This window comes from Neoarius graeffei, chromosome 22 (genome assembly GCF_027579695.1).
Source record: "Neoarius graeffei isolate fNeoGra1 chromosome 22, fNeoGra1.pri, whole genome shotgun sequence".
NCBI classification, from domain to species: domain Eukaryota; kingdom Metazoa; phylum Chordata; class Actinopteri; order Siluriformes; family Ariidae; genus Neoarius; species Neoarius graeffei.
In genome coordinates this window covers 36,292,270-36,319,158 of record NC_083590.1, presented here as the reverse complement: position 1 = coordinate 36,319,158, position 26,889 = coordinate 36,292,270, and the positions used below count along the sequence as shown (strand labels likewise).

The following is a 26,889-nucleotide window of genomic DNA, read 5'->3' as shown; positions in this document are numbered from 1 at the left end:
CTGGCTGTGCGGGGCGTGGCATTACAGTCTAACTGCTATCGTTTTTCTAAGCAAAGTCTCTGTTCCAAGTTCCTGGCAGTTTCAAAAGCTTATGAAAAACCTACATCATGTCACAGAGCGTTAATCTCACGATAAAAAAAAAAAAAAAAAAATTATCGCCGTTAAAATTGAGTCAAGTTAACGCGATAATAATGCGACATTTTTGACAGCACTAAAAATAATCAAAATTCTATTTCTCTTAAAAATAGGGCTGTCGAAGTTAACGCGTTAACGCAATCTCAATTTATCGCGATTAAAAAAAAAAAAATTGTGCCGTTGACGCAAATTCTAATTTGGCCCTGCGAGTCACCCGTAGTTCATGTTGAGGCTTGTCGTGCGCTGCTTCAATAACAGCAAGTGTGAGTGATGGAGAAAGGTCTGTTAAATGGGAAGTTTCATTTCAAAACAAGAGAGTGTGATTGAGTTGGTTTTGGTCTGCACTTTGCAGTTCTAAAATACTTTTGCAAAGTGAGAGATTTCAGTATGCTGTAGCACTGTGATACGACACTAAATGTCTTTCTTGAAGTCCAACTGCAATTTGTTTTTGTTTGCACGGCATTGTGAAGTCCTATAGGCTGTGACTGAATACAACTCCGGCACAACTGAAGTTTTATTTCATTTTTATTTTCTTGTCACACATGTCTGAACTGAGACACGGTAGTATGTGACTACATGTTTTATATTTGAGACTACAGCTCCCTAATCCATCACAAAATCCAATTTTGTGTTCAGTACTGCCTAGTATGCGAGTGAATAAACTCCCTGACCATTTTCTCTTGTCCCAGCAGTTTTTAACAAGTACCGTATTTTCCGGACTTTAAGTCGCATCAGCCAAAAAATGCATTATGAAGACGAAAAAAACAAAAACAAAAACAATATATACGTCGCACCGGACTACAAGTCGCACTTTTTTGAAGGGTTATTCTATCCATAGAGTCTGTGATCGTATCTGATAAGCGGCGCGTGGTTACTGCGCGACTGCATTGCTTATTTAATAAACGAACAGCTGAGCAGTGATAACGCGCCCTTTGCCCTGTAAGTAGCCTAGTCTGATTATTTTAAATATCTACTAATGTCTTTAATACTATCACTATCGTTATTACTAATAGCCTATATTATTATTATAACTAATATTAGTAGCCTATTACTGATGCATTAATCAATCAGTTTGCTTTTAGAATATTTTTACCGGTAGGGCTTATTATCGCCCCATGGCTCTTTCATCTTTGTTATTAAAGCTGTAGTCATCATCGAGGAGTGTCATTCTTCATTTTTGTCGCATTTTATTTCATCAAATCAGAAAAAAAAAGTGCAACTTATAGTCCGAAAAATACGGTACTTTTAGCACAAAATGTGTTCATTTTAATTGTAACATTTCACTTTAAAAGCCTTATTCATTTACACAGATTTTAAAAAATGCGATTAATCGCGATTAACTATATGAAATTCTGAGATTAATCGCGATTAAATTTTTTAATCGGTCGACAGCCCTGCTTAAAAACCATTTGCCTTCGGTTCTCCTTTAACACAGAAATAATCTATATTCAAGTACAGTACCATTTAGTAACTCTAGTAAGACGGTCAACTTTATAGTATTGCCCACTTGTGTATGTGGGTCAAAAGTAAAGGAAAAAGACAAGAATTAGGTTTTCATTTGGTTTGATGGCATCATGATTAAAAAAAAAAAAAAAAAAGAGAGAAGGTTTATGGTCAACGTGCCTCCTTACACGTCCCAGTGCCGCCTCTCTGGAGCCGATGCACACCGCATACATTAAAAAATGCTCATTCATCGAAAAGCCCAGTATACCTCAGAACACACTGCTCACTTGTGCTTGTGAACAAAGGAGGACAAGTATTAACACCCGCAATTATCTGCATGTTCATTTTGCTTGGTTAAATGGAAAAAAAAAAAAAAAAAAAGGAGTTAAACACACAAAAAAAGGAAGAATTCTATTCACATTTTCTTCAGACACTCCTCACGTGTCCCAGTCCAGCTCTCTGGATGCGATACGGACCAGCCTGAGCTCGAGCTCGAAGGCGTCCGGCCGCTGCCGCGGGTCGGCCGCTAACATCTCCCTGATGAGCCGCTTCATTCCGGCGCTCATGCTTTTCATCCGCGCTGGGATCAGCAGCTCCATGTTGGGGTTCTCGAGCAGCGCCTCGCCGAGCGGCACGATGACCTCGCCGTGGCGCACGTAGCTGCCCAACAGCTCGCGCTGTGTGCCTGCCTCGACAAACGTAAGGCGCTCCACCATGGCCCAGATGATCACGCCCAGTGCAAAGATGTCCGCCTTGGCTGTGTAGCAGCCCTCGCGTGCTTCAGGTGCCATGTAGAAGTCAGTGCCACATGCTGTGGATAGGAAGCAGCGTTCAACGCTCGCCGGCTCATCCGGGTCCAAGCCTGATGCTGAGCAAACCTTAAAATTATAACAATACGAGTTCAGCTTTTCACATAGCTTCCACTTACAAGCCACAGCATAACAAGGTCATCTGAAAAAGAGACCATATTATTAAATATGAAGTACTCACGTGTTCATTTTGGCAAAAAGTCCCATCCTATAAGCTTCGACTGTACATACTGCTGCAATTTATCCATTCAGGCGTACATTACAACAGAGGTGGACAGTAACAAAGTACACTGAGTATTTTTTTTGGGAACTTATGACTAACTTCACTACGTTTGAAAGGCAAATATCGTACTTTTCACTCCACTACATTTCTATCAAGCTCCTCGTTACTCGTTACTATAAAGCAGCTTTGAAAGTGGATGTTTTTTCTTTTCTAAAACGTGATGGTTTTTTCGCAGGTGACACTGAGACAGTCTATCAGTAATCACTAGGGTCACGTCACGTCCATAGACTGTATAAAATCAAGTTCAGTGATTTCTCAGCAGCGTTATTTAACACGATCAGTTGATGGCAGAATGGAAGGAGGCGGTTCTTCTGGAGAATGCACGCACTCATGGCCCATGAACCCATGTTTCAGTTTTCTGAAAGGGTTAAAGATTCGTTTCATTTTAAATGTTGGCTGAAAACGAACCACATCACGGCCTACAAAAACTCGCCGTCCAACCTGCGGAAGCATATTGAGGGATATAAACATTTTATTCCAAGAGAAAGCTTGCAGTGAAGTTGTCTGTGCTTTTAGAGCTAGCGATAACGTTGCAATAGCTATGCAGTCTGGTTAGTCACATGACTTTCTATGGATTTGCCCACCAAGTTGCCATCACCTTGTCCACGGCTAACGTTTACACATAGCTAGTTAACTTGGACGCTGTTAGTTAGCATGTAAAAACGGAGTTACGCTAACATGAATAACGTTAACTTATCTGAAGTCCTTTCAGAAATATGTTTTAGCATAATCTTGCCAAATAAACAGAATGTAGAAATCTTTCTTTTCTAGTAGCATTAGCTACCCAATATGATTTCGAGTTTGAAAAGAGTTTGCTAGCATGTCAGGTGGAGTTTCACTGACTAGCTAGCTTAACGTTAAACCACCATGATGCACAGCATGCATTCATTTTGTGAATTCACATTTCTGTCTTTGGTAACGGTGTTAGGTTTTGTAAGCGTTGTGGCGATAATACAACGATGCGTTGACAGAAAATGTACTTTTAATACTTAAGTATTTTTAAAAGCAAGTACTTCAGTAAAAATTTGCCTGGACAACTTTCACTTGTATCGGAGTAACATTTGACCAGCGGGATCTGTACTTTGACTTCATTACTTAAGTTGGGTACTTGGTCCACCTCTGCATTACAATAATCAGACCTCAAATATCTGATCGTATCTTCCTAGCATCTTTATATATATATTTAAAAAAAAAAAAAAAAAGGCACGACACTCCTACCTTGCTCAGGCCAAAGTCAGCCACCTTAAGCGTGGGCTCAGCTGGACCCTGTGAGATCAAGATGTTGTCCGGTTTCAAGTCCCGGTGGATGATGCGATTTCGATGCAGGAAGGCCAGCGCACTGCCCAGCTGCAGCATGAAGCTGGCGTTGGTGCGGCGGCTCGGTTTGCGTGACAGCAGGTAAGCGTTCAGGTCACCGCCATCGCAGAAATCCGTCACGAACCACAGGTAGCGGGAACAGCGCCCATCAAACACCAGCTCGCCCTTCAGGGATGTTTCCACCAACTGAGAAGACAAAAATGGGCAACGTTACATCCAGCGACAATCAACTGAATGGTTTCAGTGAATAGTTCCATTCCTTTTCTCATTATTTTTTTAAATATATAACACACAATTAACAGCTTTAATTTATAGTTGATCAAAGTAATCAAGATCTAGGAGAACTGGACACTCCTGAACTACATTAAACACACTTACAAAAAGACTTACGTGACTGGCGAGTGTACAACCGACACATTTCATTACTTACGAAACAACTTGTGTAAATGGACCATAAAGTGTATCCATCAACACCGATTCCAGAATCGGATCCACAAACGCATTACACGCAAGACCGTCTCATGAACATTTGCTAGTTACAGAAGAGACACTCGCTGGCTATGCTGTGAAAACTGTGCATGCAGATGCTCCAAGTTTCCACATTCACACATTTTATAATTAAAACACGGATTTCTCCTTCTTTGTGGTGTATAAATTAGTTAAGATCAGCTTTATATCACACAAAGGCATTTGATGAAAGTGTGTACAGATTTAACTTTTTTAAACCTAATTAGCATAATTTTATTCTAATTAAATACAAGTTTGCATAACTGGGTTTTACTAATTTTTCAAACTTGGCATTCAATAAACAGCCATCTATGTGCCTGCCAATTTCCATGTAAATATCATAATTATATTTACAACCCCGATTCCAAAAAAGTGGGGACAAAAGTACAAATTGTAAATAAAAACGGAATGCAATAATTTACAAATCTCAAAAACTGATTATTGTATTCACAATAGAACATAGACAACATATCAAATGTCGAAAGTGAGACATTTTGAAATTTCATGCCAAATATTGGCTCATTTGAAATTTCATGACAGCAACACATCTCAAAAAAGTTGGGACAGGGGCAATAAGAGGCTGGAAAAGTTAAAGGTACAAAAAAGGAACAGCTGGAGGACCAAACTGCAACTCATTAGGTCAATTGGCAATAGGTCATTAACATGACTGGGTATAAAAAGAGCATCTTGGAGTGGCAGCGGCTCTCAGAAGTAAAGATGGGAAGAGGATCACCAATCCCCCTAATTCTGTGCTGACAGATACTGGGTGCCCGTGATCTTCGGGCCCTTAGACGGCACTGCATCACATACAGGGATGCTTCTGTATTGGAAATCACAAAATGGGCTCAGGAATATTTCCAGAGAACATTATCTGTGAACACAATTCACCGTGCCATCCACCGTTGCCAGCTAAAACTCTATAGTTCAAAGAAGCAGCCGTATCTAAACATGATCCAGAAGCGCAGACATCTCTGGGCCAAGGCTCATTTAAAATGGACTGTGGCAAAGTGGAAAACTGTTCTGTGGTCAGACGAATCAAAATTTGAAGTTCTTTATGGAAATCAGGGACGCCGTGTCATTTGGACTAAAGAGGAGAAGGACGACCCAAGTTATCAGCGCTCAGTTCAGAAGCCTGCATCTCTGATGGTATGGGGTTGCATTAGTGCGTGTGGCATGGGCAGCTTACACATCTGGAAAGACACCATCAATGCTGAAAGGTATATCCAGGTTCTAGAGCAACATATGCTCCCATCCAGACGACGTCTCTTTCAGGGAAGACCTTGCATTTTCCAACATGACAATGCCAAACCACATACTGCATCAATTACAGCATCATGGCTGCGTAGAAGAAGGGTCCGGGTACTGAACTGGCCAGCCTGCAGTCCAGATCTTTCACCCATAGAAAACATTTGGCGCATCATAAAACGGAAGATACGACAAAAAAGACCGAAGACAGTTGAGCAACTAGAATCCTACATTAGACAAGAATGGGTTAACATTCCTATCCCTAAACTTGAGCAACTTGTCTCCTCAGTCCCCAGACGTTTACAGACTGTTGTAAAGAGAAAAGGGGATGTCTCACAGTGGTAAACATGGCCTTGTCCCAACTTTTTTGAGATGTGTTGTTGTCATGAAATTTAAAATTACCTAATTTTTCTCTTTAAATGATGCATTTTCTCAGTTTAAACATTTGATATGTCATCTATGTTCTATTCTGAATAAAATATGGAATTTTGAAACTTCCACATCATTGCATTCCATTTTTATTTACAATTTGTACTTTGTCCTAACTTTTTTGGAATCGGGGTTGTATATATATATTAAAAAACAAAATTTTTTTTAGTTAAAATTGACTGCAAAGTTGAGTGTGTGACGTCACGGCGGGAACCGGTTTTAAGGCCGAGGCCTTTGACAGCTAGAGACCAAAGGTCATATAAATAAAAATTTATGGTGAAAGTGAGAAATCCCGTTACTGACTCGCTCAACTAAGACTGATTTGACTTCACTGATTGTGGGTTGACTCTCATTAAAACAGGATGGGATGTTATAACTTATGCAACATACATGTACATGCATGCATTTTCACTGATAAAACGTAAAAGGCTAATTAAATAATCAGATGAACTGAGACGATCATATTCTGAAGCAAATTAAATAATCTTATACCGGTAACTTAAACACACAATACAAGTTACATGGATTAATCTAAATGCAGGTAAACAATGAATGTTGTTTTGTATCCAAATGAGAGTCGGCGCTTACCCGTCTGTGTTGTCACTTCTTGAAGGCCGATCGTTTTGAAACAATTTGACTTTCAGTTGTTCGTTCAGTTCCAAGTTCATTTTCTTCTTCCACATAAGGGTGAGATATTGCTGCTGAGGCGAGCGTATCCAGCGGAGAAATCAGACGGCTGGTCCACTCATTCTCCATTTTCTCCATACTGAGTACTCCGCCATTACTGCTCGGCTCAGGCAATTACTAAAACCCAGGACGGGACGTTGCTGGCTTTAGCAACAACTGCGGGGAGGTCACTGCCCGAGCGATAGGTCACATCCCGTCCTGAGTTTTAGCAACAACCCTCGGCTCACACTCCAGGAGAACTGGTGCAACTGAACTTACTTTCCTTTTCTTGTAGTTTTCTTTTTCCTTTAATTGTTGGTATTGCACCCTCTTCCAATATGGGCTTATAGCCAACGCTTCTCAACAGATCAGAGGTCTCGTACGAGTCTTCAGTAAAATGTGCAGAGCGGAGGAGAGACCACTTCGTAGGAGCCCAATGTGCCCGTGAACTTCTTGCAAAACGCGTCCAAATCTTTGCAGTTTGAACATTCTTGGGCCATGAATGCAACGCAAATCCACCTTCTGCCGTGCTGCTGCACCTGCCAGCAACACATCTACATGGCATGGCGATAAATTAGCTCAAAATGGAGGATCGGAGTTGCAGTCAGCTCTGTGTTTTAGTAATTGCGAGGAGACCAATAGCCTTCCTGCTGTGACATTACGGACGTCAAGGTCATTCACTCCGACCGTTTCCTATATGAATCATTTTAATCGTAAAAATTACTACATTTGAGGGTGTGGTTTACTATGAGACACAAAACATGTCTTTCCATTCACTGAATGTACTTACCACTAGATTTTATTATGGGGTGATGTATACAGTTACTATATGACTAGAGCTTCAACTGGAATGGTGTTGATTGTTAGCGTTTGTAATTATTGTTCCCTCCACTATCGGATAAAATTAAAAAAAATCTTACAAACACTGAAAGTTGAGAGCAAGAGATCACAAATAACATTTCAGATCTTGTTTCAACAATTATAATACATGGGGCCAAATTACTCAATTCTGATTGGTCAATCAAGGAGGGCTTTTTTCCCCCCTTAACGCGGGACCACATTTCTGAAATGCTATTGGCTAGTTCGTTGCTTGGTTACGGCTACAAAAATTTGCAAATTCTCCTTTTAGATCAAGCACAGAGTTTTCTTGCATTTAGCAATCAACTTTTGGAAAGAAGTTCCAATAAAATTCTGTAAACCACTTTCAAAATCCTCGTGTCGTGTCGCCGTGTCATGATGAAAGACGCTTTAGAAAAACTGATTCAAACATGCAAGATAGTCTTGCGCCTGATTGGTTCAGAAAACGTGAATGACAAAAATGTTGTGAACTTGAATGGCTTCCGAAGTATGAATTTGGCCCTATATATTATTATAAACAAACAAGTAATCGTATGGGGCCGAGTAAAATTAAGGATCAAGTTCACTTGTGATTTCGAAGTTTTGAAATTTTCAAAACTTCGAAATCAATCACTTGTGAAATTAACCCTTAATTTTACTCGGCCCCATATGATTACTTATACTAATAAGCATCACTGTATAAATGATAGTGTAGTGTAAATAGCTGCGTCACTAGATGTCTGTGGTGGTGTTGAGACATGGAGGGTTGGGAATACCATCCAGCCCACGGTTCAGGTTGGAGCCCTTGGAAAGTAAACGTTTTGGCTTTCGCAACATTCCGTTTCCAAAAGCTGATGTTGGGGGGGGGGGGGGGGGGGGGGGGGTGTCTTTACACAAAAGAAGGTTTTCTTACTTTTGTAGGGTAAACCTGTTGTTCCGTGTTGGGACTCAGGGGGGAGGCGGCATATTCCAATATGTAGCTAATGCTAACGCTAGGCCACAAGTCTGCACCATCGCTCCAGTCGTTTTGAGGAATTTTGTACGGCTCAAAACCGCTAATATACACGGAAATTGGTTTATCTATCCTTTGCTTCTTTCTGGACTAAGCTTATCCAAGTAATCTGGTAGTCGAGCTTTTTGTTTTTTAGCTGTTTTCTTCTTCAGGCAACAGCAACAGACGCCAGACATCTTCACTCGTCTTGTTGCCCTGTGATGGAAAACACAAATGTGTCCACGCGCCTGAAGCGAGCCAGCCGATTTGGATCGCCGTTACAAATTGGGAACAAAATAAATAAATAAAAAGCAATCACGCATGCTGGTTAACACAGCCTGTTTTTCGGTAATGTGCTTGCTCAAAATTAATTTGTGCTTAAAGAAGCAGACCACAGGTGTGCCCGAACAGCCTAACTCGCAAAAACATTTCTGCCCGAGCATCTTGGTCAGGCAAATCGGGCAATGTCTGGTGTTGAGGCTTGAAATATGAGGAGGTTTTGAGAAAGGAATCCAAAGGGGTGTTCACACGGCAACTTTTACTCCGGTGTAGCACCGGGGCTGCCCTGCTAGAGCGTTACAAAGTTACATGGTACAAAGTTATACCGGTGTCGCCCCTGAAAGCTGCTTAAACTGGTGCAAATCTAACCCTGCTCGGGAGGTGGTTTAAGAAATTTACTCCGGAGTAAATGCTAGTTTGCGGGGCAGCACCGATATAAAATGGGACGTCTGAACGCTACAGGGGTAGACTCGCTACGTGTGAGGAGAGTTGATTACATACGGGCATTGCATAATTTGCATCCTGGTATTTTGCGCTTCCAAAATGGCGAATATCAACAACAACAGAACTGCGTGTCTTCCAGTGTTGCCAGATTGGGCGGTTTTAAGTGCATTTTGGCGGATTTGAACATATTTTGGGCTGGAAACCGTCAGCAGTATCTGGCAACACTGGTGTCTTCATCCACGTTGTTTTCCCGGTGCTTGGTGATGCCATGACAACCGGGAAAAGGAAGTACATTTTCACGCATGTGCATATTTAATTTCCGCATTATTACTATCATATAGTACGGTCGCAAAAACTGCCGTGTGAACGCAAGTGGGGCTGCACCGGTGCTAACACGCTTCTCTCTAGTAAGCCGGTTTGTGACGTGTGAACGCTCCACAAAATTTACACCGGTGTAAGATATATCGCAACAAAATACATCGGTGCAGCATCGATGCAAATATGTGCCGTGTGAACACCCCTCAAGTGTACAGCTTAACAAGGAGTTGCAATACTTTAACAGTCACGGAGAGACTAGAACCGTGCACCAGCAGAACAAACAGCTTTCAGAAAGGAACAGAGAAAGGAAGGCAAGCAAACAGCTCAAAGCTGCCAGACTTGTTTGTTACTTGTATAAAGAATGGAGAGAATGTTCAGAATCTACAGTAACAGAAGTGATAGTAAAACATGCATTCGAGCTTGTTTCAGTGTGCACACGCCGAACTGCATGCACACTCGAACATGCCGTGATCCACGCTTCTTGTGAGGATCCGTTACTAAGTTACACTGTGAAACGAGTCTCCGTGTGTGTGTGTGTGTGTGTGTGTGTGTGTGTGTGGCACTGTTTGCAGCAAAAGGGTGTGTTTTTCCTCCAGTTGTGCCAATCATGGTGCATATCAGTGCTGTTAATGAATCAGAACCAAAACGAGTGCAGAACCATGAGTGCCTGCTGCGTGCTGGTACATCACCACATCCTGCCGCATGGAAAGTGATCAAAGAAACGACTCCCGTCACGAGTGCTTCATTTCTACCACGGTCACGCAGGCTGAGAGAAGTATTCCAGCATTCTGAGATCAAGTCTCATTTTTAGCGAATCAGCATGTGGCTTTACACTTTAGATTACATTCCTGGCATTTAGTAGACGCTCTTCAGCCATCCTTAAAAAAAAAAAAATCCGTTTCCTGTCCACCGGGTGAGCAAAAAAATTTCAGTAGGGAGGGAGGGATTTATTTTATTTATATATATATATATATATATATATATATATATATATATATATATGGATGGATGGATGGATGGATGGATGGATAAGAATATTACAAAAGCAGACACATTTAATAAAATATGACGGTTTAATCAACTGAAACTTGTACAAAAACTAAGTTAGCGTTTTAAATGCTGACTGCAACATTTGCAAAACAGGTACTTAAAATGTCCGACACACGGACTTTTTGTAGTTCTAAATCGAGCGTTAGGCCTAGTTCGGATGAAATTACACTATTAAAATGATCACTGAATGATTTGTTTTTCTGAATCTTTACTATTTTGTTGTTCGCTAGAATATCATTTTGCGATTTCACACTTAAGCAAATGTTTGAAAACTCCGGATCTCCTTCCTTCATGGTGGCTGCCATTTTTTTGTGCCGCACGGCGCATGCGCAGAGCTGATTCAGTTCTATATTCTGCGCGGAATGCAGGGCTTTCCACAAGCGCCGGCTGCCGGCCGTACAGCCGACTACACAATTAAGTCCAGCCGGCTACTTTAATGACTATTATTTTTGTAGCCCACAGGCTCTAAATATTAATTTTCGATTTTAATAAAAGGGCGGCATGGTGGTGTAGTGGTTAGCACTGTCGCCTCACAGCAAGAAGGTCCAGGTTCGAGCCCCGTGGCCGGCGACGGCCTTTCTGTGTGGAGTTTGCATGTTCTCCCCGTGTCCGCGTGGGTTTCCTCCGGGTGCTCCGGTTTCCCCCACAGTCCAAAGACATGCAGGTTAGGTTAACTGGTGACTCTAAATTGACCGTAGGTGTGAATGGTTGTCTGTGTCTATGTGTCAGCCCTGTGATGACCTGGCGACTTGTCCAGGGTGTACCCCGCCTTTCGCCCGTAGTCAGCTGGGATAGGCTCCAGCTTGCCTGCGACCCTGTAGAACAGGATAAAGCGGCTAGAGATGATATGAGATTTTAATAAAATTAAATGTTTATCTAACAGACTGACAATAAATGTCAAACTGAACCGCACTCCAAGTTGTGATTTGTGCTGTTTGTACCAATAATAACCACAAATTCCCCGCCGACTTCGTTGATCAAGGGAGAGTAACTCATCCACGGCCCCAACATGCGGTGTGCGCGCGCACTCGGCGGAGGCGGTAGTGTGTCGGGGCCGTCGGAGGGAACAGAAGCAGAGATGACGCTTATTTTGTCTCCGGTAAACCAGTCTTCTCTCGTTCAATTACGTGCTGGCATCAAAAGACACCGTTGGTTGTAAATGAACCCAAACTGAGTGGTTGGAGTGTATTTTCATACACAAATGGAGAAATGTTGGCTGAGTGTGTAATTGTGTCGCCCCACTGCAGACCGTTGTCGTTGTTAATTCATAGCATGCTCAGCTGCGTGAATGTGTCATGCACCGAAAATAAGAGATTTACAAGCCAGGAACGCCTCATGATGCAATACGCAAGAAAAGAAAGAAGATTTACTGCCATTTTACTTTGTATTTGAGTAAAGTGAATAAATACATTTAATCCTGGGAGCTGCTGGCACAGGAGTTTATTTTGTGTTTACTCCCCCCCCGGCTGGCTACTTATTTATCATGGCTGGCTAGTATGAGCCTTAGTGGAAAGCCCTGGGAATGCGCAAATGTCAAGTTCGAGTTTAGATTTATGAACCAGAAAAAAAATGTCGAAAAACTGGCATTAAAAAAAAAAAATTTCAACCGCACAAACGGCACTCACCCGGCCGGTGGACCGGAAACAGAACATTTTTTTAATAATGGCCTTATCCAGAGCAGCCTGGGGAGCAGCTGGAGGTTAAGGTGCCTCCTTACTCAAGGGCACTTCAGCCATTCGTGTTGGTCTAGGGAATCAAACCAGCAACCTTTTGATCCCAAAGGGGTTTCTCTAACCATTAGGTCATGGCTTACTCCTTTACACAAGGAGAGCTGAAGTCATTTTTAAAACTTGCTTTATTTCTTAACGTGTTATTCAATTACATTTTCGGTTTTAGTAACCTTATATCGTGACTCGTATCAGCAACTAATTGCAATTAAATATTATACTAAACTGACCTATTCGGTTTTTAGCCGTGTTGAACGTAGTTCGTTTGGTCCACGGCAGGCGTCGCTTATCCGCGCGATCTTCACGAGACTTCAAACGTGAAGTGTCAGCACCGCCATTTTGAAAACTGTTTACACAGCAGCCAGATCACCATATCATTCCAATTTAGATTAATTTCAAGATTTGCCAGCTTCATCAGTGATGAGATTATTCCATACGACTTCGAACCAACGTGGAGTAGAGAAGAGTTGGAAAGGCGACAGGATAAGGACGAGTCCGTCACACTGGTATTTACGTCAGTACTGTCGCACAATTAAAAGGTGCCGGATCAGGCGGCTAGTCGGTTTTTAAAATAATAAATACATGCGTGTATTTTTGTGATAAATACATAAGTGACACCTCACCGAACCCGGGGACGCATGTCGGCCGAAACGAATCCGAGATAATCGCAAAAGAAGCATTTTTTTTTCGAAATTTGTGATTTTTGTTTTTTTCCATCATGTGCAAGTTGAGATCTTGAAGAATGCAATCAGTATTTCAGATAATAGATTGTTTTGTTGGAAAAGCATACATTTTTGGTTGCAAATTGTCTCGTTTTTGTCAGGACTGTAGCCTGCTGGGGGGTGTGGGTAAATTACCATATGGGCCATTCACATGATGATTTAAGTCTTTTGTTTTTTTCGCGAATCAGCTGTATGATACGAGCTGAGCTCGTGGCTACTTAAGCTGCATACAGGCGTGTGATTTCACTATGGAATGAGCAAGCTAAACAGAGCGCAGAGGAGCTGAAACACCACGAAGCAAACAGACACACGGTAGTTACATCGGAGATAACCATTTCTAGCAAAGAAAAAAAAACGCAACCAAAAGGAAGTGTTCTAGGACTACATTCCATCGGAGGCATTGCTGTGTGCAAGGCGGCGTTTCTCTTTCTGATGGGGTAAGTTTATTAATCTAAGGCTGTGTGGTTATTTTTGCATGTAACGGAGAGTGTTGTGATTTGGTTACATGAAACTAGCGTTGTGTTAGTTGTGTCATCATTGTGCTATCTTTCTTTCTAAAGGCCAATTTATACTGACAACCCAGTCCTCGCAGATGGTGTCTGCGTAGCCCCCCCCCCCTTTGCAGACGCTCTGCGCGCACCTCCCAAAAATTGTGACCACTGCAGAAGCCTCGCAGACAAGAGGGCTCTGATTGGTCCACTCTACATCCGCTGTACACGCACTTCCGCTTCCCTACTTTCCCAGCTTGGTTTGTTTTCACGACCGCCATTTTTAAAAACACGAGCAAAGATGGAGCAGCGCGAAGAGCGGTTGATCGAGGAAGTGAGGAAGTACGTACATCTATACGACTCCAGTTCTAGTCATTATAAGTAACCGGAGGATAAACACTCCACTAACCACACCCACCAACTACTCCTAGCGATTTCGCGACTTTGCGCCCCCTTGTGTTGTGGCGGTGAATAACATCGAGCACGCCTATTACTCCCTGCTCAACGATAAATTACAACTGTCTGCGAAAAGCTATCTGCGAAAGCCTTGTCGCAAGAGCATGCAGAGGCCCGAACGGTGTGAGTAATTTTCAACCACAAAACGTTAAAGTATACTTTAGGACTTATTTTTGTACTTCATAATTGTGTTGGGCATACTTTGCATGGAAGGAAAATTGACGTGGTGATCTTTGTTTACATGAAAGTAGCATCGTGCTAGCTCGTTGGGGGTAGGGCTTTCCTTAATGTCATGCAGATGAGCACCATTATGTGCCCGCCCTGCACCCAGAGTAGCTGAGATGGAAAACTTTGAGGGTGATTTTCTCCCTTTCCTGTTTTAAGAAGTATACACTTTCAAAAGGCCACACATTCTTCAAATATTGTCAGATCTCCACATGGAAGGCATCATTGGAAAGCTTAGAAACTGTACTTTCTGAATCGGTCGATAACTCAAGAGCGCATTTCCCACATAATCCTCACTAAGGTTTCGGACAGCGCTACAAAATGGCGTCCACACTATATAGAGAGTACTGAGTGATTTCGGACACAGGGAAAACAACTTCCGGCTTGATTACATCAGCATTCGAAAGAGGGCGCGCACGTTTTTTGACAACGTCAGCAGATGTTGGTGGCTTTGATTTCCGCTGTACGTTTTACTTCCGTCCTACGATGTCTTTTTATTAAAGGGGTACCAAATATAATATATACAGTTGCTGATGTGACAAAGTAACGTATTCTTAAGTATTCTATCAAATTTATATACGAGAAAACAACGAAATATCTTGGTAATTGTAAATATAATACTTTATACGCTAAACCGCACAAGAGTCGCCATTTTTAAAAGACCGTGACGTCAGCGCTACCCACTGCACTAGTGGAACTTTCCGAAATAGAGGAGAGAAGCATGTAATCATGGCGTCGGGCGCATCAAGTGAAAGCGACAGCTCTGTCGAATCGTACGAAGAGATCCCGCAAGACACACTGCAAGCAGGCTATGGCTTAGAAGGGTACCAGTTTGAACCTAGGAGAGGTACTATGTAGTGGAAGTTCATTATGTCTAACTATTAAAGCTATTTTAAGTTCGTTTCTTAAGACAAGGATTTTTTAAGATGTTACCTTGTTGACAGTTTCGGCGAGAATCTTCCGCCTTCTTCAAAACAGTCACCAGATGTCGAGTGGTGACGTGCCTTATCAGCTGATGTTACGCTACGGAGGCGTGAACGTCCCGCCCAATTTGACAGGTAGTTCACGCCTCCTGCTGTCAGGTCGCTCCCCCAGGACACATCTGGTGACTGTTTTGAAGAAGGCGGAAGATTCTCGCTGAAACTGTCAACAAGGTAACATCTTAAAAAATCCTTGTCTTAAGAAACGAACTTAAAATAGCTAGGAGAGGTACTCTCGACTCCGGTGATGAAAGAAGAGAAGAAAGCTCTGACGACGGCGAGGATGAGACTGATGCTGACCATGGGCGTGGCGAGCGTGGGGCAGAGCGTCTGCGTGCAGGTGACACGGCGTGGTGCTCGTGCGGAAAATGTAACGTGGAGTTGCTCACGAGTCCAGCAGAATTTATTTGCTGCAATGAGATAGGCGCCACCCGTGGACTTGCGAAATCGTCGCAAGAGGCAGAAACAGGTATTTCACACGTGCTATTCCCAACCTCAATGAGCCAACACAACTGGGCACGTACATACGTCATGAGTGTTACGCAGAGAAAATGAACGTGCATTCTGATTGGATAAAATTAATATCATGGCGGGCTGTTCAAACTGCGGAAATAGTTTGCTCGAGCTACTTTCAAAACACTATCACTTTCCAACCTTAGAACAAAAAACTTTTGTAAGTCTTGAATAAGGTTCGTTGATGTGTGTTTAAGGCTACGTTCACACTGCAGGCTGAAGTGACTCAAATCCGATCTTTTCGCCCATATGTGACCTGTATCCGATCTTTTATTGACAATATGAACGACACGGATCCGATTTTTTCAAATCCGACCCAGGCCGTTTGGATATGTGGTCCTAATTCCGATTCCTATCTGCTCTTTTCATATGCGACTTCAGTCTGAACCGCCAGGTCGCATTCATCCGACTTACAAGTCATCAACAAGCCACAAACGTCACTATTCTGCGCTGAAGTAGGCGGCGGGTCTCTCAAAAAAAGTTACAACAACATGGCGCATAATATCGGGCGCAGATAGAGGGTGGGACTAGTCCCACCCAGATTTAAATTCACCTCGTTTGGTCCCCCCCACTTATAGGGAGGAAAAAACGTCTTTCTTTGCATAAGGCAAACCTCACGGAAAGATCAAAAGACTAATTACCATTCGGTTTATTGAGGTGCACAGCAGTGTATACATAGTTGCAACAACTCACATAAAACAAAGACTGATATTCGGTTGGTTGAGCTGCGCAGACTGCACAGGTTGCGAGCTCGAGCTTGGTTGCTATGGTAACCCACAACAAGTTTGACAGGCATATCGGGGTTGGGGTTGGTTTGCTGGCAGCTTTGCCCCCCCCCAGTTTTTTGTCCCCCCCAGTTCAAAAAACGTATCTGCGCCCCTGCGCATGACATCAATGCGAGGGACGCTTCGGGCTGTGAAGGTTCAGAATCTTCTCAATGGAAGGACGCAGAGGTTAGGGAGCTGATTTCCATTTGGGGAGATGCAGCTATTCAAGCTAGATTGGATGGGTCATACCGCAACCGAGCGGTTTTACTTCCGTAAACACTGGCCATGCTCACTGCGTGTGACGTCGTCATATCCTGCAATGCGCATGCGGAACACTTTTAGGTCGCTTTTCGTTCATACTGAGGATCACATACAAGTCGCATATATTTGTTAATGTGAACGACCTCACAAAAAAATCGGATTTCACAAAAAAATCGGATTTCACAAAAAAATCGGAATTGAGCATTAAGCCTTGCAGTGTGAACGTAGCGTTATTGTTATATTTACTCTATATATTGCCCTCTGTTCCCCTTTAAATATCGCACTCCGATATTTAATAAAAGAGAAATAGAATTTTGATTTTTTTAAAAATTTGCCTTCAGTTCCCCTTTAAAAGACAGAGCAAAGTCTAACACTTGGTTCATGTGACCCTTACGTGCAGACCTGAGCAAATGGCTAAATCATGTAGGTTTCACTGCGATATGCACTGAACAGTACACGTGTGTGTGTCAGCTGAACACATTCTGAAGCCAACAAGTCTGGGATGTTTTTTCGTGAGTACCATGAGAGCTCTGGGGCAAAAATAAAGGACTCGTATTTCAATACACAAAAAACCCATCTATAGTGTGTATTATTTATGTAAAGCAGTCGCCAATAACTTTGTAGTTAAGCAAACCAGGACAAACATTTTCCTCGACACACAAAATGCCACTTTTCCCCCCTCCCTCACTCTTCACATCATGTGATTAAAACGCTAATATAGAAAATGTGCGGAAGTGTTAGCCAATGTTTTTCTCTCTGAACTGCCTCCAGTTTCCTGTGTTTGGTAGCATGCAACAGCACAAAACGTCCTTCTGCTCTTCTCAGCCAACAGCAGCTGCATTCAAGATGTAATATTAACACACACTTTCTTTTGCAGGAACTCAGAGCACCGACGTACACGCTGTTGTTCTGGTGTAGTGTGTCAGCCCCCGGTGCACTACTCCTGTATCTCACAGTCAGTGCGTTTACATGCACATAGAGAAAATCGAATTTCTGCCGTTGCTCGACTGAAATCGAAGTTCTAAATGCCATGGAAACACCTTAGCTCGGCTGAAATCGAACCGAACTGGATTTCTCGTAATCGAGCTACGCGACCTAGATTATGCGATTGTAGCCGAGCTACTTAGTGCATGTAAACCCTATCGAGCTACGTAGTCGAGCTACTTACTTCAGCACTGCCCCTTCCGGAAGTGACGAGTGACGAGACCACAAGCGGGAAACACGACAGCCTCGGTCAGCATGACAACGAATCATGACAACGGCATGAATCTTTTCTTTTTGTGGCATTGTTTGCCCTGTTAAAATTTAGCTCACTTACTGTATCACCAAAAACATCTGTACAGCTGTTGCATAGCTGTGAATTGTGTACATAAAGTCATTTTGTGTGTGTATGTGTGTGTGTATATATATATATATATATATATATATATATATATATATATATATATATATGTGCTGTCAAAAATGTCGTGTTATTAACGCGTTAACTTGACTCAATTTTAACGGCGATAATTTTTTTATCGCGAGATTAACGCTCTGTGACATGATGCCACGCCCCGCACAGCCAGAGTCCTCTGCCCTCCCCCGAAGAGCCACGGTGCTCGGCTTAGGTTTCGTTTTCCCATCGGCGGCTCCAGCCCGACTTTGCAGTGGCTGTGACAAGACGTGTTATGCTCTGCAATATTAAAAAAAAAAAACCCTTGGTACAACCAGTGTTCGAACTATGCTGGGGGGGGGGGGGCGCGCTTGTGCTTGTCTCAGAGCACGGCTCTCCATCGCGCGCTCACTTCGGATATGCAAATGCTTCCCGTTACACACGATTGCTATGTCAATAAACATCATTTTGCCAATATTTTAGAGACCCCCCAACATTTCCCAAATCATGTTTTCAAGGGATCTCATGTCTGTTTCAGGGGATCTCGGATCCCCCGAGTACCTCCGTAGTTCGAATGGTGAGCAAGCCCATTCACTTTTTTATGCTGATAAGAGAATTACAATGGTTTTTCATGTGACAAAAATGTGCAATTAAATTGCGATTAATCGCGAGTTAACTATGACAGTCGCGACATTAATCGCGATTAAATATTTTAAATCGCTTGACAGCACTAATATATATATGTGTCCAACATCTGAAGAATGTCAATAAAAACAAAACAATTGAACTTTTTGTGTTTATTAAGACATAAGTTAAATTGTAAGCAAAAAATGGACTTTAGAAAAATATACAATTGTGCAAAATAAGTTGTCTTACAAAACAGTGGTCTGCGCAGGACAGTTTGTAGCCATACAGTCTGTTGGAGCAAGCCTAACAGCTTGAGCACAGAACTTGTGAACACGGAACTGTCAGTGTTGCCAGATTGGGCGGTTTTAAGTGCATTTGGGCGGATTTGAACATGTTTTGGGCTGGAAAACGTCAGCAGTATCTGGCAACACTGCTGATAACTTTGTTTATACTCTTGAATAGCTCTTCTTCATGACGACAACCGGAAGTGTACCAACACGATGGGGCGTGTAGCGCCACCTGTGGCTCGGGTGCACAATGTACCTTACACAATAGCTCGATTTCCTTGTGTGCATGTAGGATTGGATTTCTCTGGCACCCCTGCTGGGACCCTCAGCTCGATTACCGACAGTAGCTCGATTTGGATGTGCATGTAAACGCACTGAGTGATGGCTGACTGACTAGGGTCATCTAGAACAGGGGTTCAGCCTTTTCTGCTTCAAGTGCTTGGCCACCTATTCATACCTGTACCGAGTTGGGGCCCATTAAAAAAAAAAAAAAAAAAAAAAAAAAAAAGGTTCCCCGATTATTTTGGCTCATCTATTCTATTAGAATCTAATAATCTATTGTAAAGTGTATTAATGGGATGAAACATCACTCCCTGTTACAGACGGGAGCCCAGGAATTAAATAAACGCAATAAAAACACTGTTTTTAATTGTAGGTATTGTATTTAAAACTGTACGGATGTCCCAGAAGCTAAACCATGCATGCGGGTCATTCTCAGTCAAAAGGGATTAATGATCCAAAAGTGGAGTGTTAATGGACCAGACAAGAACTTACTACCATGTTTGTGTTCAGAAAACAAGCAAGTTATTCAAACCCACTCAATGGGATTAGATCCTTACATGCTAACAAAGGAGGAGGAGTTGGAAAATGATCCATCCGTTGAGTTCCCAGACAACTCAAACTACCTGGTGCTGCAGAGATCGTTCTACATGGACACAGGTTAAAAGCCTGGAAGAGCATGGAGGAGAACAACTTTTTATATGTGGCTGGTTAAAGATCTGGGGATCAGGACACTACAAGATACTGTAGATGGTGGTAGACGAATCCAAGTGCAGGAAGAGTGTTTGTTAGCAGCAGGGCTTGACATTAACTGTTAAACCCACTTGCCTAAAACTACTTTTTTTTTTTTTTTTAGGAAAACCATAGAATTAGCAGCCCTCTCAATATATTTCTGAGAAAGGGGCAAGTAAGAAAGAGCAGTAGGCAGGAGGTTAAGCCAGGGATCCCAGCAGTAATTGAAAAAAAATAGAGGAATGTAAGAAACTATCAGCATGGGTCGAGGGGGCTGCAAGCCCTTTGCGGGGTGCAGGGGGCGAAGCCCCCTGAAGCTGTTGAGATTTTAACATTTAAAGATGCTATAGAACACATTTTTTACATAGATTTAACATAGAAAAGCAACAGAATTTAACAATGTGTATCTATTTGATACCATATTTTGTAATCTATGACATACACTACCATTCAAAAGTTTGGGGTCACCCAGACAATTTTGTGTTTTCCATGAAAAGTCACACTTTTATTTCCCACCATAAGTTGTAAAATGAATAGAAAATATAGTCGAGACATTTTTCTGGCCATTTTGAGCATTTAATCGACCCCACAAATGTGATGCTCCAGAAACTCAATCTGCTCAAAGGAAGGTCAGTTTTATAGCTTCTCTAAAGAGCTCAACTGTTTTCAGCTGTGCTAACATGATTGTACAAGGGTTTTCTAATCATCCATTAGCCTTCTGAGGCAATGAGCAAACACATTGTACCATTAGAACACTGGAGTGAGAGTTGCTGGAAATGGGCCTCTATACACCTATGGAGATATTGCACCAAAAACCACACATTTGCAGCTAGAATAGTCATTTACCACATTAGCAATGTATAGAGTGGATTTCTGATTAGTTTAAAGTGATCTTCATTGAAAAGAACAGTGCTTTTCTTTCAAAAATAAGGACATTTCAAAGTGACCCCAAACTTTTGAACGGTAGTGTAAGTGGCAAAAAATAATTTATAAAAATTAGACGAAAATGTAGCTTTGAAGAATATACTTGCCTAAATATCCCACTGATTTTGTTATAACAATAGCATCCATAGTTCATCTCATTTGCTTATTTTTTTGTTTCGAGTTAATGTCAATACTAGTCTAATATAAGCCACATTCAAAAATCATGAATATGAGCAGAAGTCAATGATTCAGTAATATTAGATACATACATATGTACAGCAAATATTGGAGATATTTGATTTAAAGTGCTGATGACACGTTTTTGACATCTTTGGCGATGTTTTATAACATAAAAAGTAATTCCCGATGATCCATATATTAATTCACGAAGGCGCCTATTTTACAAGTTATGATAAAAAACGCGGCTATTTGGGCAAATTTGACGGGGCTGCAGCACCCAGGAGACGAAAGAGGAGGAGGAGCTATATGACGTCAGCGAAAGAACCTTCCTCCTAACTTACCAGTTTGTTGTTGATGTGACAGGTGTTCAGTTTGTCATTATTAGTATTATTATTATACATCATTATATATATTAGTTATTATGCCTTCGCGTTGTGTTGCCGGCTTTTGCTCCAAAACCCACAAGGATGGGGTAAGTTTATTCAAGTTTCCCAGAGATCCCGAGCTGCATGCGAAGTGGGTGAAGCAAGTCAGGCGCGCTCGTGACAAGTGGGAGCCCTCACCAACATCCGTCCTGTGCTCTGAACACTTCGATTTGGATTGTTTGGACACCCTTCCCAGCTTAAAAGAATCTCTTGGGTGTTCAGTTCAGCACAAACGTGTGTTACTACCATCAGCAGTGCCTACACAGTGTTGCCAGATTGGGAGGTTTCCCGCCCAGTTGAGCGGTTTCAAGTGCATTTTGGTGGGTTTTGAACACATTTTGGGCTGGAAAACGTCAGCAGTATCTGTTGCCAGGTACTGCTGAAGTTTTCCAGCCCAAAATATGTTCAAAACCCACCAAAATGCACTTGAAACCGCTCAACTGGGTGGGATTCCTCCCAATCTGGAACACTGCCAGTATTCCGGAGGGGGTCTACTAGTAGCTATGCCGGATCCAAAGACAGTCCTCCTGTCAGAGCATGTGTTGTGAAACGACATAAGATAAAAGGTACGTAGAGCTATAGATTCTACATGATAATCATAAATGTAATCATAAAGTCGGCGTGATATCAGTCATGTATTTGCTTGTGAAAGCTTGTGGCTTTCATGTAACTGCCGCCTAGCAACGAGAGGCAAAGGGTAAAGAGGGTAGGCTATCATAGATTCTATTCGGAAGAGATCAACACAATTCTAGACTCCCAGAAGAGGAAGAGCTAGCACTAGAGAGTTCACCGGCGTTTTCATGCGCCATTTCCATTGAGTAGAACCAGAGTAGAACAGCCAGTGAACCGCAGCGTGTTCTCCCGCTGACGTCACAACATGGCCGCGAGCCACGGACCCAGTTTTCTTGCGCTGTGCAATTAAAAGTTGGATATTTGCGTAACAACAGCTTCTTTTCACGCAATTATAACAGAAATCTAACATGTTTGCCATGTTGTATAGTTTATTTAAGAAATTGCATAGAGTCATGTTTGTGTCATCAGCCCTTTAAACCTCTCTCTTTTTGAAAGGTTTCACTGCAGAGGAGTTTAATGCTCTTTTCTGGGGTGCATTCTGTGATCTTTCCTCCAGTTTTCTCTGCTTTTGTTTCTCTGATCTTTCCTTCTGCTTTTTCTGATGTTCCTGCAGTGCTCTTTTGGATCGTTTCTTGGCTACTCTGTTCGCATGAGCTTTTGTTTCAAGTTCTGTATTCACCACGTTCATTAATCTCTTCTTGGATTCAACTTTCTCTCTGGCTAAGCACAACTACGCTTTCCACGACATATTGAATTAAAGTTCAACGCATGAGAAACAAAAGCACGAACGGAGTTAAAACACGTTTTCTAGCAAATGGGTGCAGCCATATTGTTTTCTCGTTCTATCGCGTACAGTCTCGTGGTATTTACATCAATTTAACTTCCGAGTGTTCCCGAATGTCAACGAGAACAAACGAAGCCGACGAAAACGTCGCTAAACAAGCAAACCAAATCATAACGTATTCTGCTGGTCATTTTACTTAAACATATTTTTAACGGATACACAGTTGTGCTCATAAGTTTACATACCCTGGCAGAATCTATGATTCTTTGACCATTTTTCAGAGAATATTAATGATAACACAAAAACATCTTTTCCACTCCTGCTTAGTGGTTGGGTGAAACCATTTATTGTCAAACGACTGTGTTTTCTCTTTTTAAAATCATACTGACAACAGAAACTACCCAAATGACCCTGATCAAAAGTTCACATACCCTGGTGATTTTGGCCTGATAACATGCACAGAAGTTGACACAAATGGGTTTGAATGGCTACTAAAGGTAATGTAGGTATCATGCCGCCATTCTGTGTCTAAGAACTACAACGCCCAGTCCTCTTCCGCGTGACCTATGTCACGCGTGGGCGGGATCATCTACGTCAGTCCACCATGCGCACAAGTCCAGGCGGAAGCTCTGCTCTTTGTCTCTCGTGTCCGGTTTCCAAGGAATCTAGACGCACAAAAGAGATGCTCTCAAACCCGAAAACACTTCCTTCTTGCAAGATTCACCATCCAGCACATTCTGTGCTTAACCACTGGCCAAGGTAAAAGTCCAGAATAGCGCGATCTTTAAACTCAACCTGAGTTACAACCGGTTTATTCGTATTAGAAGTGACATCACGACTGCAGCCCAGGCAGTTAAAAGTTAAGAAGCGACTGAATCCTTTTTAACTCAAAAGCGCTGTGCATCTTATTCTGATCAGAGACTTTTCCTCACGAACGCTGAGGTTCGGACCAAGAATCCTCTGCTTTCCACGGGAACCACCCAAGTGCTCCGCTGGACCAGAAAGTTCTCTACGCCTCCATCACGAGCGGCTCACGTGCTCCAACGGCGAGGCCCGAAACTACAACGGCGAATATTTCTTCATATCTTGCTAAAGGCAGGATTAAATAAGATTTTGGCATTTGGGCATAATTAAGATAGTCTTAGGAATTTGCTTTTATTGAAATAGTATGAATTTAAACCCAGGTTTATTCATTACACTATTAGACACGCAGCGTGTCGAATTTAATTGTTCTGTTTGTTAATCTCTCAATTGTTTTTAATAGATAGGCTGTGCATGCTTTTCTTATTCTTACTAACATTTTAATTTCATTATTATACATCTTGATCTCATCAAGATTTCAGTGGATTCAGTATGGTTATGAGCTAGTGGGTTAGCTACAGCTTCCCTTTGTCTTTAGCAACACGTGCTCAGTAGGCCTCACCAGGCCTAACAAACACACCTTGGCTAGGCCATAGGGCCTTTCACAAACACACACTAGCAACACAAGGCTAATCTAGGCCTCCACCACGTGTAGTTAGCTACACGAGGCTAAACACATGGTCAAGTCCTTCCCACACACACACACACACACACACACAAGCACACATTAGCAACAAAGCTAATCCTTTGTTCTATTTAGATAACATTCCTTGGTTTTAGCTAGCAACAAGCTAGGCCATACACACACACACACACACACACACACACACACACACACCATATCATATTTGTATATATTGATTATCCATTTTTATCTTTGTTATAATAAATCCATTTATCATCAAAGCTGTGTGTATTCATCTTGTTGGTGTAAACAATATCTGAAGTCCCCAATCTCTCAAAGAATTCAAAAAGGTGCAGATTTATGTAATATAGTAAGTGATCAATAATAATTTGGAAATATACCATAATCTAGCTGTTTGGTAATTTATCCAGGATTAATGGTATGATTCACTAAATGATTCACTAAATGATTCATTGGTATGATTCACTAAATGATTCACTGAATGACTCACTTCAAATGAGACTGATTCTATGGTATGATTCAATTCAAATGAGTCAAAGTAAACGATTCAATGGGATTGATTCATTTTAATTATTAACCTTCAAATTTAATGAGACTGATTTACTGAGATTGATCACTTAATTTCAATAATTAACTGATTGCACCAACAGTAACATCCTCACCTGTGATCTGTTTGCTTGTAATCAGTGTGTGTGCATAAAAGCTGAGTGAGTTTCTGGGATCCAGACAGACTCTTGCATCTTTCATCCAGCCACTGACGTTTCTGGATTCTGAGTCATGGGGAAAGCAAAAGAATTGTCAACAGATCTACGGGAAAAGGTAGCTGAACTGTATAAAACAGGGAAGGGATACAAAAAGATATCCAAGGAATTGATAATGCCAGTCAGCAGTGTTCAAACTGTGATTAACAAATGGAAAATCAGGGGCTCTGTTAAAACCAAACCACGGTCAGGTAGACCAACAAAAATTTACGCCAAACAGCACAGAGACGAGCCTCAAAACATCTGGAACAAGGTAACTTGGAGTGATGAGACCAAAATTGAACTTTTTGGCCACAAACATACGTTACATTTGGAGAGGTGTCAACAAGGCCTATGATGAAAGGAACACCATTCCTACTGCAAAGCACGGAGGTGGATCGCTGATGTTTTGGGGATGTGTGAGCTACAAAGGCACAGGAAACTTGGTCACAGTTGAAGGAAAGATGAATGCAGCATGTTATCAGCAAATACTGGAGGCAAATTTGCACTCATCAGCCCGGAAGCTGCGCATGGGACGTACTTGGACATTCCAACATGACAACGATCCAAAACACAAGGCCAAGTCGACCTGTCATTGGCTACAGCAGAACAAAGTGAAGGTTCTGGAGTGGCCATCTCAGTCTCCTGACCTCAATATCATTGAGCCACTCTGGGGAGATCTCAAGCGTGCAGTTCATGCAAGACAGCCCAGAAATTTACAGGAACTGGAGGCTTTTTGCCAAGAAGAATGGGCAGCTTTACCATCTGAGAAAATAAAGAGCCTCATCCACAACTACCACAAAAGACTTCAGGCTGTCATTTATGTTAGAGGGGGCAATACACGGTATTAAGAACTGGGGTATGTAAACTTTTGATCAGGGTCATTTGGATGTTTTTTGTTGTCATTATGATTTAAAAATAGAGAAAACAGTTGTTTATCAATAAATGGCTTCACCCAACCACTAACCATGAGTGGGGAAAAAAGTTTCTGTGTTATCATTCATATTCTCTGAAAAAAGGCCAAGAAAGCAAAAACTCTGCCAGGGTATGTAAACTTATGAGCACAACTGTACAAGAGATTTATAAAAAAACAAAAAACAAAAAAAAAAACACTGGCTAGAAAAATATCAGAATTCCGCTAAATAGCAGATGTCTGGGATCCATGTTAAGTGTAAGCTGTGTTAGCTGCCACCGCGATGTATAAAAAAAAGAGGGGGGTCTGGGGGCCCTTACCCGGAAAATTTTGAAAATGTAGATGTTAAATGGTGAATTCTGAGTGATCCTGAATGCAAAATTTTGTTTTTATGAAGTATAAATTATGAAGTAAAAACTTATGAATTTCAAGTCTTTGAAAAACCACTGTGAGTAGCCGACAATGGAGCGTTTGCAGGCGGCAAAATCACCGGTTGCCGGCAGTTATTGAGAGGACTGAATTAGTTGTGAATTGCAACATAAAATGAAGCTCACACATTGAGCTGAAGTTCGGTTATTGGTTACTTTTTACTTGTAACGAGCAATAATTTTATCCAAAATAGTTTTCCCTGCCTTAGTCGATTTATTTCCA

The 26,889-nt window shown here is 41.9% G+C and overlaps 1 protein-coding gene across 3 annotated transcripts in view; it reads right to left on the bottom strand.

Annotated features, from left to right (window-relative positions):
- The window catches only part of pdik1l (PDLIM1 interacting kinase 1 like), a 93,737-nt gene that overhangs the window by 12,638 nt on the left and 54,210 nt on the right, over positions 1 to 26,889 (bottom strand). For all 3 annotated transcript variants that reach the window (XM_060904774.1, XM_060904775.1, XM_060904776.1), the window contains exons 3-4: positions 3,889 to 4,173; positions 1,998 to 2,456 (exon numbers count right to left, since the gene is read on the bottom strand). In XM_060904774.1, the coding sequence (XP_060760757.1) occupies positions 2,016 to 2,456; positions 3,889 to 4,173 (726 nt within the window). In that variant the 3' untranslated portion in view covers positions 1,998 to 2,015. The remainder of the gene's footprint in view (positions 1 to 1,997; positions 2,457 to 3,888; positions 4,174 to 26,889) is intronic.